The sequence below is a fragment of the Drosophila ananassae genome, chromosome 3L (assembly GCF_017639315.1).
Source record: "Drosophila ananassae strain 14024-0371.13 chromosome 3L, ASM1763931v2, whole genome shotgun sequence".
NCBI lineage: Eukaryota > Metazoa > Arthropoda > Insecta > Diptera > Drosophilidae > Drosophila > Drosophila ananassae.
Genome location: NC_057929.1, coordinates 22,163,055 through 22,176,382, shown reverse-complemented (window position 1 = coordinate 22,176,382; position 13,328 = coordinate 22,163,055). Strand labels below are relative to the sequence as shown.

Sequence of the window (13,328 nt, the reverse complement as noted above, 5' to 3'; positions counted from 1 at the left end):
TCATCTAAAAAGATCCATAACTATGGACCAACGACTTATGGTTTTTGCAACACTATATTGTAGCGTCTCGTTTTTCATGTCCATTTCGACAAGAATTCGAGCTATGAATGTCTCCTGATTTGGTGACTCGTGTGACTTCTGGCTATTCTTAAAACTCAAGAGACCATTCCAGGGAACGCGATTGAGTAGATCAAAACTGGATCGAAGAAGGCGCAGATGGCTATACAGGAATACAAATACTTGGCATTGTTGGCAGTGTGTTTCATCGTGAGGAGATTTCTTTAAAGGGGATGACAATAAGTTGGAAGAACACATCACGATTTTTAATTTAACGGAAGTATAAGATTAATATCTCGTTATCTATGTATATATTTAGAATTCCCAAGGTTTAGAAAAAATTTGAAGCTATTAAATTTGCGAAAAAATCTAATTTTTTATTTAAACCAGCTATATTAGCAACAATTATCTGCCCGGTTTCAAGTTTTATTTAAGACAATCTCTTAAAACTTGTTTTCTTTTCAATTTTTGTTGTGTACCCTTGCCGGGTATTTTTAAAATAATATTAACGAAAAATTTGAAATTATAAATTATATTTTTTGCCAAATAGTTCAACATTCCACAAGGATCCACGTACTTTATTCTATATCTATAGATAGAACGAAACGATCGAAATTGAAAAACTTCTACTTCTGGATATACTCAAATCGTAGCGGACGGCAGTCAAAAAATTGTCTGTGTGCGTTCAGTCTGAATGATAATGAAAGGTTCAGCTGGATTGAGATGGATTTTATTCAAACATTTGCCAAAAGTACTTTGACTTGGGACATTGGTCATCACATAGAATATTTTTGTATAACAGATTCTGAAAATACGCATTGATTGGTACCTTAACCATCCCAAAAAATTTCCCAAATGAAAATGTTTCTCAAATTTTTTCCCGAAAAAAGTCACGTTCACGTTTGCTTTATTTTTCGTTTAAAATTTTAAAAAAATTTGAGAGTGTTTTGTTAGCAACACAAGCAACGTTTGTTCTACGATTTTTTTAAATTGCTAAAGGTTTCCTTAAGGGGGCAGGATGGTTTGAGACTTCAAAAAAAAATTTTTTTCAGAAATTTTTTATATAATAGAACATTATCTTAGGAATATCCTGTGAAAGTTTCATGTCGATCGGACTAAAACTTGCTGAGATACCGATTTTCTAGTTTCTTTCTCTCCATATACTTTCCATTGCTTTTAAAACTTTAGACGCGTTATTCTCAAAACAACTTTTTCAAGTCGGTGCGTAACGTAACTCAAAAAGTAATGCTCGGATCTAAATAAAATTTTGCACACATCTTTAATACACTAAATACTTGCGGATGAACGAACGCTTTTTTTTTTAAATTTTTTTTTTACCATTTTTACGGGAAATAATGGGCGGATTTTTATGTAAAAATGGTTCCTCCGACTTTACAACCGCGCCAAAAATTCAAAATCGCATATTTTTGAAAATGGTTTCGTTCATCCGCACAAGAAACTAATATTTTAAGTAAATCAATTCAAATTTTGTATTTCCGATAACACTGTAAGGCCAGACTTTACGCACCGCAAGAGACCAATTTTTGGAAGCGACTCCGGCCGACTGCCCGTCACGGGATAAATTATAATTATTTCTTAAAAATAAAAATTTCTAGATACTCTCCAAATATAGCCATTAATCGTGTAAAAAAATTGAATTATATATTGATATATTTACTCAGACATACCAAAAAAAAATCGCAAAAAACTGCTATTTTTCAGCCTCTGAAACCATCCTGCCCCCTTAAAAATTAAAAACACTCTTAAACTTAAACCAATGCACCTAACTTCACATACTATACTTCGATAGAAAGGATTTTAGATATCTTTTTCACTTTCTTTAAGATCAAATCTCTTAATCTTAAGAAAATCAATAGAAACTTAAAATAAATGTTCATATTTTTTTTTTTATTGGCTCTAACGTTCTATTCATATTGCATGTGGAGATAGCCTTTGAGACAACGCAGCTTTTGATATATCGTTTATATCTGGAAAAAGTCGCTTACTCAAGATATAGTTCGATAAGTAGAGCTACTGATGGTGCTTGCTGTGAAGCTAAGGTACATATTCATAGCATTACATAAACTTCTTGGGTTGCGGGTTTGCCTTTTTTAGTTGCAAACAAAAAAACTAAAAAAATTTATTTTATTTAAATAAGAAGTTATTTGATAAAAACCTTTCACGAGCGGCCAGTGCAAATTGCCATCAACTGTTTGTAAATTGTTTGCACTTCGAAAAAAAATATCCCAAGATATTTGCAGCTTCTATTTTCCCCGGAAGAGGGGCTTTTCAGGCGACACGAGCGCTAGGTGGCGAGACGCATGCCCTAGCTTCTAACTGGAATACATATATAAATCTATATAAGCATTGGATCATCCTCTCTTTAATTATAACTCCCAAAGTGCTGAAAAATTTCCACTATTTCCATTAAGTTTTCCACTATTTTTTATGTTACTCTGTAATTTTTAGCGATCGTTTTTTTTTTTTAATATTTTAACACTTCCTCTCTTTATCTTAAAGCGGACGGACGTGTTTTTTCTCTCTAATTAGCTTACTTACAGATTTATAAAAACAAAATTTTGCATCTTATAGATCGTGTGCAGTGATATATTTGGAGGTAAAATAATAATTTGATTAATTTTTCTTCCAAACATACCCCTGCTCTGCTTCTTCATCATTAACGGTGTAGCTTCTATTCTCGCTCAATAGAGATTCTTATCTCTATTCTTTGCATTTTACTAACACACACTAACCGCTCTCTTTAATCACCTCTTTTCGTTTCAATAGTAAAAACAAATAATGTTAACAAATTAGTTATTTTGATCCCCAACCGACGACACGAATCAGCAGTGGACTGTAGAATTTTATTTTCTTGTCAGTTTCGCTGTCTAATTGGTACTAAAGTAAAGATCTTCCATGTGTGGAACTTAAAGATATGTGTGTGTGTATACATGTTGTGGATTGTAAAGCTAATAGGTAGAGAAAATATAAGGATGACAATATGGGCTAACTTATAGACTATGTATCGATAGTTCCTAAACATCCCGGGCCCGTAGTTGCGCAATTTTCATTATTGGCCGGGTCAATTCTCCCGCTACCATCTTAAGCCTGACCGCTTGAACCATATTGTTCTTTCCTTGATAAGTGTCGATCACCTTCGCTAGATTTCATGACGCGGGGAGGTGTGTTGAACTCCTTGACGAGCACAACGCTGCCGATCGAAATGTTAAGGGTTGTCGTGGTCCACTTATGACGCTGCTGTAGACTTGTCAGATACTCCTGATGCCATTGTGTCCAGAAGCCTTGGTACATAGATTGGATACTCTGCCAGTATCCCAGTCAGCCCACAGGAATATGGCCAAGATCCGCCTCCGGTATTATTGTCAATGGTCTCGTGATAAGAAAATGGGCTGGTGATAGATAGCTGTCATCTGTATCTGATGTGCAGCAAAGGGGTCGTGAGTTGGCGACACCAATAATTGGCGCAAGCAATGTTAGTGTGGTGTTTCCGATTACTCGTCGAAGATGCAGTTTTACGCATCGAACTGCTGATTGCCATTTTCCTCCCCAATGCGGAGCACGTGGTGGGATGAATGTCCATTGAAATTTGTCCGATGAAATTTGTACCATTGTCAGTGTACATGCGATTGCATTTGCCTCGTATCGAGAAAAATGGTCGCAACGCCGCCAGGAATGTTTCTGTGGGTAGGTCCGTGGCGAGTTCTAGGTGGATCGCCGAAGTGAACACACAAACCATAGGCATATGTAGCCCTTGCTAAACCCGTGGTTTACGCAGAATGGGTCCGGCGTAGTCGCATCCGGTGTTTACGAAACAAACTGCTAGCGTGATACGTACGCTCGGTAGATCTGCCATACGTTGATGCATTGTGTTGTACCTTTGCCGAAAGCAAGCCAGGAAGTTGTGCGTGATTTTGCGTATTAAATTTCGTGCGCCGAAAATCCAATAACTTTGTCGAACCATGACGAAGAGAGATAAGACTCCAGGATGCAAATTAAAACGATGCTCATGTTCAATGATCAAATATGTGATTCGATGATTCTTTGGAAGCAAAATAGGATTCTTCGCCTCAGCTGAAAACTGTGAATGTTGGATTCGTCCACCCACTCTTAGCAGGTTGTCCTTGTCGATGATTGGTGAGAGCTTGACCAATAGAGATTGGTTCCCTAGAGCCTTGTTTGCGCGTAATAACTGGAATTCCTGTTGAAAACCAGCTTGAGCGTGTTGCAGCCATCGAATCCTTGCTGCCTTGATCTCATCGAATGTTAGAAAATTCGATGTTTGTTTCGAAGATACATGTTGTGATGTGTAAAGCTAATAGGTAGAGAAAATATAAGGATGACAATATGGGCTAACTTATAAACTATGTATCGATAGTTCCAAAACATATTTAATTTTGAATAATTTTTAATAAATTTAATATTTCATTTTAATATATTTTAATAAATTAATTATTTTAATTATTAAAATTATGGAATTTAAACTTGTCTGTGCGTTGAAGTCTTGTAATAAGACAACCCCCTCTTCCCAGCCTATCATCCACTGCTGGCTTTGTGAAAACGTTTTACACGCTAAGTGTGCCATGTTCACGGCCTCTGTTTCGGATGCTATTTCACGTAGGTCTGGTCACTAGGTCACTTTTGCTGCGACGGTTGTCGTGCTGCTCAGGACGAAATGAGATCGTTCATGAGGCGGACTAAAAGTGGATTCAAGGAGTTGATTAGTGGTTTTTGAAAAATCAATGACCAACTCTGCGCGCTCGATACACAGTTTAGTAGTCTTCAACTACTAAATGAGTTTCCAAAGCGTCCAAAATCCTCTTTTACTTATGTGCTTGTGGCGAATAATCTTCAGCCTGCTCAGCCGACAACTATGAAGCCGCTTATATCTCTGGCCACCCCAAGGGCCGGACCTGAGAAAAATGTTGCTTCCGAAAATCTCAGAATTAGTGAGCTATTGGACGGCCTGGTACGAACTGATGCCGCAGTATTAGTTATGGCGGCACCAAAGCCCTTGCCGGTAATCCCACTATCGAAACACAATTTTGTTTCATGACTTGCCCCTGATACTTCTGAGATTGATATCGCGGCTTACATCAATGCCAAATCAAAGGACGACATTAAGGTGGTGGATATTACAAAATTTAAATATTCATACACCAGGCACACGTCATCTTTCAAAATACGTGTGCCATTGCAGATGTTTAAGACGATTTGTTCCGCCAGCTTTTGGCCAGAGAACATCTTCGTCCAAGAACATCAGCCAAGTACGGTGAAGAAAAAAATTACCAAACCGGTGGGTGTAAAACTCCCACATGTTACGGCCACTGACCAACGGCCACTTCCACCTCATATTCCTCAGTTTCAAAAAACTAATGTCTTCACTAACACTTACCTATCAGAATACTAGAGGGTTACGTAGTAAACTTCCCAAACTGTATTCTGATAGTTCTTTCTTTGCATCTCACATTATTGTATTTACAGAAACTTAAAGCCGGACATTTTAAGCTCTGAAGTTTTTTCAAGTAACTACACCTCTATTAGATGTTATAGAATTCTGCGAAGGGGAGGAAGAGTGTTAATTTCTGTAGTCTCCAAATTATGTTACCTGTTCTTACATACCACTTTCGTCCGAACCGCCCACATACTGGAAAAATTTTTCCGCTATTCGTTTGGTTTTTGATCGTCTGTCTGATAATGGCCAGCTGATAGGTCTGGGTGACTTTAATATCCCAGAACTCATGTGGTCAAATGTTGAAAATTCACCGTCTTTACAGCTTAACTACCACCACGACTTCCCTGCGGGCATGTTCGACATGTCACTCAGGCAATTAACCACCTTAGAAATTTAGGTCGGCTGTTGGACTTATGTTTCGTTTCTGATCCTGATGGAATTACTCTTTCCAGAACTTTGCACCTTTCTAACCCTGAGGAGCGAAGATATATTTACAAAAATTGCAAAACGAAATTACAAAAATTTTATTACACCTTGAACATTTTTTTCGACTCTTGCGTGTCGTGGAAATATCCGTCCGCTTCAACAAATCCGCCTTGGTATACAAGCATCTTATAAATTTAAAGAACATTATGAGTAGACTTTTAAACATAGCTTGCAAATAACTGTTAACCGATTCGTGCGGTCTCAAAATAAGTGTTTGTCACTGAGACTTTGAGCAAAAAGTCTGAGAGCAACCGATTGAGTTGCTCGGATACAAATTTTGCTCGCGCTCAGTCGAAGAGCACTTTTTTTGGATTTCGTTTGGTCTGCTCATTCTAGGACCGTTTACTTGCGTTCGACGATTCAAAAAGTCTTTTGTGCATGTATGTGTGTATGTGAAGTTTCGCAGGCTCAACTTGTCAATTTGTGATTCATCAAATTTATTGAAAATGGGACTAGAAATTAATAAAAAAAAGTGCATCAATTTTTTATATTTAATTATATATATTAATTTTTATTTTTTATAATATATGTTAAGCTTAACTCAAAACAAGAAAGGAAAGCTAACTTCGGGCGGAGCCGAAGTTTATATACCCTTGCAGTTGAGTCGCAGTCCGCTAGGTGGCGCCACGCATCTTATATTATTAGATATATAGCGGATCGTATATAGTTGGCCGATTCTTATGAAACTTGGCAAATCGAATTATTTTGCCAAAAGAGGAATCCATTGAAACTCCCATGCTTCTAACTTGAAAAACAACGAAGTTATAGCATTTCCGATCAATCAGTTATATGACAGCTAAAGGATATAGACGGCCGATCCTGATAACATTTAGCAGATCATATAAGTTGGCCCAAATTAGAATGCACAGAAAGTCCCATCCTTCTAACTTGAAAAACAACGAAGTTATAGCATTTCCGATCAATCAGTTATATGGCATCTATAGGATTTAGTTGGCCGATCCTTATGAAATTCGACAAATCAGATTGTTTTTCCCAAAATAGAATCTCTACCAAATCCCATCTTTCTAACTTAAAAAACACCAAAGTTATGCCAATTTCGATCGTTCTATGACAGCTATAGGATATAGTCGGCCGATCCTTACGAAATTTTGTACATAAGATATTTTGGTCAAATATAACATGTGTAGAAACTCCCAACCCTCTAACTTAAAAAACACCAAAGTTATGGCATTTCCGATCAATCAGTTATATGGCAGCTATAGGATATAGTCGACCGATCCCGGCCGTTCCGACTTATATACTGCCTGCAAAGGAAAGAAGGGTGTGTGCAAAGTTTCAACTCGTTAGCTTTAAAACTGAGAGACTAGTTTGCGTAGAAACCGACAGACAGACGGACAGACGGACATGCTCATATCGACTCAGGAGGTGATCCTGATCAAGAATATATATACTTTATAGGGTGTGTGCAAAGAAGGGTGTGTGCAAAGTTTCAACTCAATAGCTTTAAAACTGAGAGACTAGTTTGCGTAGAAACAAACAGACGGACAGACGGACATGCTCATATCGACTCAGGAGGTGATCCTGATCAAGAATATATATACTTTATAGGGTCGGAGATGTCTCCTTCACTGCGTTGCACACTTTTGACCAAAATTATAATACCCTCTGCAAGGGTATAATAAATGAATTAAAAAAAAAACTTGTCATTTTTTAATTAAAATAATCAATATATTAGTTTGAAATTGAAAATTCATGTTTAAAATTTTAAGAAGTTTTTTCGTGAAAATTGAATGTACCACTGTGCAGCGAAACGAAAACAAATTATTGGGAGACTTTTTCCGCTGACTTTTTCAGTCAATCGGTCTTTTACTGAGTCTCTCTCCGCGAGCGTCACTCGAATCTCTCATTGAGCGATGTTCGGTAGACGAGAGTTTCATGATTGGCTCATCGTAATTCGTTCAACAAAAAACCGAAACAAAACGAAACAAAGTCTACTGCTCAGAGAGAACCGAAACGGCATGCTTTTTTTCGGTTGCTCTCGCAAACAGAGCGTAAGCAAAAAAATAGTTAACAGTTATTTGCAAGCTATGCTTTTAAATAAACATAGATGATCTGGCTGTACAGTTAGTAATTCAAGATACTTAGTAGCTGGTCCAATTTTACCGGCATAACGCAGAATGTTATAGAAGTTATATTCGCCGCTGCCGGATTCAGTTTACTCAGGATCCGAAGCAGTTTTGTAACTGTGTAAATACTAAGCGCAAACGTGTATCGTTTTCTCCAATACTTACGTTTGAAAACTCATAAGCGAACACTGTCCAGGCAATGGTCGATCTCTTTGCACAGTTTTTTCAAATAACGTATTCACCTAGCATCAGTTCAGCTCAGCCTTACACTTATAATATCCAATCAGCCAACCTTATATTTTGCCCATCTTTCGATTAAAGTGGTGTGTTATTGGTCAAGCCCGTGTATTCGCCAGGCCTGGGTTCTGAAGAACTGCGCCGAGGCGCTGTGCAACCGCCCCTCAAACTCTTTAATCTATCGCTGGAAACTTCGATCTTTCCCCTTATGTGGAAGTAATCTTTCATTATTCCTCTGGATAAAAAAGGGAAAAATCCGACGCTGCAAATTTTTGAAAAGATTATCACTCCAAATTTAATACACAAATATAGTTCAATAATATCTCCGTGCTAGCATGGCTCCATTAGGCGCCGCTCCACCACTACCAACTTATTGGACCTAACATATTTCGTCACGGATAGGTTACACTGACATCAGTAAAGCATTTGACTTTGTTAACCATTCGCTTTTTCGATTCGATTCGAACCTAGTCTTTTGGCATTCCCAAATGATCACATTATATCAACTTATCTGGAACAACCCAACGTGTTTTCTATAAAGATGTTACCCCGCGTTTAGTCTGCGTCACATCTGGGGTGCCCCAAGAAAGCCATCTTGTACCCTTTCCTTTTACACTGTTTATTAACGACTTGCCCCTTGCCTTAACTAATTTACTTGTACTTATGTACGCTGATGACGTAAAGCTTTGTCTTCAGTATAAATTCTCTAGCCCCCAGTCTAGACTTCAATCCGATTTGGATAAACTTGAAAATTGGTGTTTAGCCAATAACCTAAAGTTTAATGGATCGAAATGTAAACTCATGTCATTTTATCGATCTAGTCCTTACCAGGCTATGTACTTCCTCAATATGGAGTACACCGAGATCACATAGAATCTGTACAAAAAAAACTGCCTGACTTAAGCTCTTAGGGGACTTAATTGGGATGCAAATCTTCACCTCCCCTCTCATCATAGTAGACTTTCACTAATCAACTTACCATCATTAACAAACCGTAGAACGATGCTGGGTGTCATGTTTCTATATAATCTTATTTATGAAAATGTAGATAGCCAGCATTTACTAACACGCTTAAATGTTAACGTTCCTAGTAGAAGGACTAGAAACTTTCGTCCTCTACTCCTCACCCGTTGTAGTTCGATATATGCCCAACACGATCCGTTCAGGGTATTATGTCTTTGCTCCACTAACAATCTTAAATTCCTTATACTAAATGCCCTATCCGTGCAACACTCTTTCTCATGATATCTTACTCCTACTCTTCTCTTAACTATCTCGGATCTATTCCCGCAATTCGTTCCGTAGGTTATGCGGCAGCGCCCCTCGGTTTGTTGGACGGGAGTTGGACGGGCTGTACGTATGCAGTGGGAACCGCGCGAAATTCGTTCCGTACGTTATGCGGCAGCGCCCCTCGGTTTGTTGGACGGGAGATGGACGGGCTGTACGTATGCAGTGGGAACCGCGCGAAATAATACTCAAACGGTAACACTCGGAAGCTATTTAAAATTGGCTGAGATTGTAAAATGTCAGGCAGTGATCAGTTAAAATAAGAAGTAAAAATATTTGTTTTGACTCTTTATCATGGTATACAAAAAATTATATTGCACAAATATCAAATAATAATGATATCAAATATAAAACCTCTTGACGATGTAAAATACCTTTGAGCAACATTCATGCAACGCCCAAAATATCTGATATCAAATAAAAAATCTTTTGACAAGGTAATATAACGGTGGATAACCCGGATTCCACGCCCAAAATATCTGATTTAAATTTTGGTAAGAATATTTTTAATATGTAATTTGTATTCATATTTTGCATTTTGTCTTCACCAAAATTTATATCAGATATTTTTGGCGTGGCATCCGAGTTCGCCGCCGTTATTTGATTAGAAATATATTTTAGATATTGTTGGGACTTGTGTCAGCATCAAATAACATAATTATTTCAATTTAATTCTCCCAGTGTAACTAGCCGCAGCGGTCCACTAATTGCCCGTTATCAGCTGTACCATATTCTTTGTTTCTCCCAGATTCGCATGGGCTTTGTTGTTCTTTTGTAGCGCATGCACTTTGGGAGCTTTGGTGGAGCTTCTGCGCAAGCTCTTAGGTTTTATGACTTGTAATTCGGCATTGTTTTGGACCGGCCGCGGAATTTGTTTTGGGGTTAAATTGACCCAATAAAAATATTGAAATCGAATTGTGGATTGTGTATTAATTCGGTCGCTATCAAAATTCTGATAGCTCAACAGATATATACATAATAATAGATATATACATTTTAGATATTACATAAATATTTTTACGAAATAACACTTTATCAAACTTTCTTTATGTTTTTATTTACAGTAAATTACCTAATGAAAAATTATGAATTATCGACTACTGCATATATAAAAATAAAAATGTGCCATACATTAATTTAAATAAATGTACAGAACTAAAATGGAAAACAAATCGTCATTGGAAAATACTTTAGATCAGGATTATTCAGAATTTCTTAATGAATACCTGTTGCAAAATATTGCACAAGACTCTGAAGTCAATTATGACGGTGTGTACTGGAAAAATCGGAAAAATAAGAAATAAATAAAATATTATTAAATATTATATTCCATTTCTATCAAATAGATGGAGAACTAGAGGCGGAGTGGCTTGTTTCAATTGGATATCCCGAGCTAACTAAGCCGTTTGAAAAAGTAAGTTACACCTGTCGGGTCAAATATCGACAGCAAAGTTTGGCCGGCAATAATTTATTGAATGCTGATGCGAATTCAATCTATCCTCAGTAAAGTCCTCAACATCTCAGTAATTGAGATGTTGGCTCACCAACCTGCGATAGTTGAGCTGGTTCCTTCTTTTTGTTTCCTAAGTTGAAAAGCCTAGAAAAGCCTAGTAGCGTGAAGAGGCATTTAGCGCTTCGTTTGAAGTGATTTTGAGAGCAACAGTGATCCATAGTTTTGCTGCTCGTTAAATTTTTCCGAACTTAAGGCTGTTTTTTGTTCTTGAGGGCTGGCCATTACTCAATACAATAATAACAAACAAGGTCTGAATATAGCAGATACAGCTTACTATTTAGGGAGAGGGAGTGCTTATCCAGAACTCTCCAGACAGTTAAATCCATGAATTCCCTACGGGTTTTAATGATAACAGTTGGATTTTTTTCCAACTGTCTCTTGATTTACTGATTTAATCTTCAGGAATATCTTCTTAGAATATGACTTTGCCAGGGACCCTGAGAATCAGCCAAGCTGACACTCGACACGGGTCGAGTAAAACCTTAGTCCGGCTGGGGTGGAATGGTGTTTTGGGATGGGAGGTGGGTAAATTGTATGGTGTGGGAGTAAGAAAGTGTGTTAAGTTATTTATAAGAGGCGGCAACACAAGGGCATATCGAATACCGCTACGGCGGGGATACACGCTAGCTGTCCGGGGATATTTATTTACGATTAGGGTCCCGCGAGGATGGTCCTCTATGGGGCCCTTCGCTTAATTCACAGCTGACTTGAGGAGAGCTCGTTCGCTCTTCGCACCATGCGACCCGTTCGCGAGCCCTAAGCTGGGCATCCTAGGAGTCATCTCATAAATTCTTCGGTCCGAAAATAGATCAAGATCACCTTCTGGTCCTTCCCTCCCTCACCTCCAACAGCATGACCGTTTTTTTGTGTCTCTCTGCTTGACTATATCCGAAACGACTTATGTCTAATAATATAGGCTGCTACTTAACTGCAAAGGTAGCACTCTGCAAGCTACTTAACTGCTAGCTACTCCGCCCTAAGTAGCTTATTTGTTGTTAAATTTTCTCTTTACGAGACTATAAAAAGTGAATTAAATCTTATGTTATTTTATTAAAAGTCTTATTAACTGTCACAGAGTTAGACGGCCCTAGTAACTATTGCTGGAGAAGAATCTTGCACTCCATGCGTAGAAGCTATCGATCGTTTAAAATTCAGCGGAGGCTGCTAGATTTTAGTTTGAAGTGCATCTTCTTGCATTCGATATGTAGAATGCTGTTCATGTATGCATTTGGAATGTCAAGTTGATATTGTTATGGTGGTGGGAAAAATGACTCTTAACAGATAAAAATTACCTTTACGTTTACTTCACGGTAAGCCCCTCAATGCACCTTGGCGTCCACGTAAGCAGTCGACTAACATGGCTAAGATCTATCTATCCAAGGAAGTTACCAAGCTGACACAAAGAAGAAAATATAATCCGAAAACATCCTAATAAAGTAAATATGGTAAACCTGGGTACGGGTAAGCTTCCTGTCCACTTTCCTGAACTGACATCTTGTACTTCCAAGTGAACAGGACAAGTTCCGCCTTAGATGGATTAACCCCAAAAAATATTTATATTTTCCCATGTTGAAAGCACCCTTAACTTTGCCGCCATACGGTCACATAGTGTGCAACATTATCCGACATACACGTCGGGTCAAGCAATAATTTATTCACCTCAGTAACGTCCATGCCGTCACTCGGTTCCACCGCCTTTTTGGCACCGTTGTTATGTATCTCTGTCCGCTTGCGCTCGCTCTTTATATCTCTTTCCGGAGAGATATAAGGGAAAAAAATTGGTTGAATATTTTCCAATGAAAGTTTAAGATGCGCAAGCTTGAAAGATAATATTAAAACCATTATTTCGTTTGTGATTTGTGCTCGAATTATTAAAATCTACATTAAATCCGTTGTTCGCAGATTGCTTCAATCGTTCATACATATATTACCCTGTTATATTGCAGTTGCACAGTGGGTCGTTAACTATCAAAAAAATAAAGAAACTAAAATCAAGTTTTTGTTTAAAAAATGAATCGGTTTTTTGAGGGTGCCTCTTCTGGAAGGAAGATCTTTTTGAGCCAAAGTGCTGTTGTCCTTTTTGAGGATCTTTAAGGATTGCTGTTATCCCTAAAAGCTGTCAGCTTGCAGGCTTTGTCGCAACTGCCGCTTATCACTTTTAGTGGGGGTTATGCGGAGTGGCTTGAAT

At 37.9% G+C, this 13,328-nt stretch overlaps 1 protein-coding gene across 5 annotated transcripts in view; it reads left to right on the top strand.

Moving 5' to 3' along the window:
* LOC26514490 (rho GTPase-activating protein conundrum) overlaps positions 1 to 13,328 on the top strand; it is a 38,027-nt gene that overhangs the window by 4,748 nt on the left and 19,951 nt on the right. For 2 of the 5 annotated variants that reach the window (XM_032455594.2, XM_044715934.1), the window contains exons 2-3: positions 10,692 to 10,896; positions 10,974 to 11,041. The exons of the other annotated variants lie outside the window; for them this stretch is intronic. In XM_032455594.2, the coding sequence (XP_032311485.1) occupies positions 10,773 to 10,896; positions 10,974 to 11,041 (192 nt within the window). In that variant the 5' untranslated portion in view covers positions 10,692 to 10,772. The remainder of the gene's footprint in view (positions 1 to 10,691; positions 10,897 to 10,973; positions 11,042 to 13,328) is intronic. 5 annotated transcript variants of the gene reach the window in all.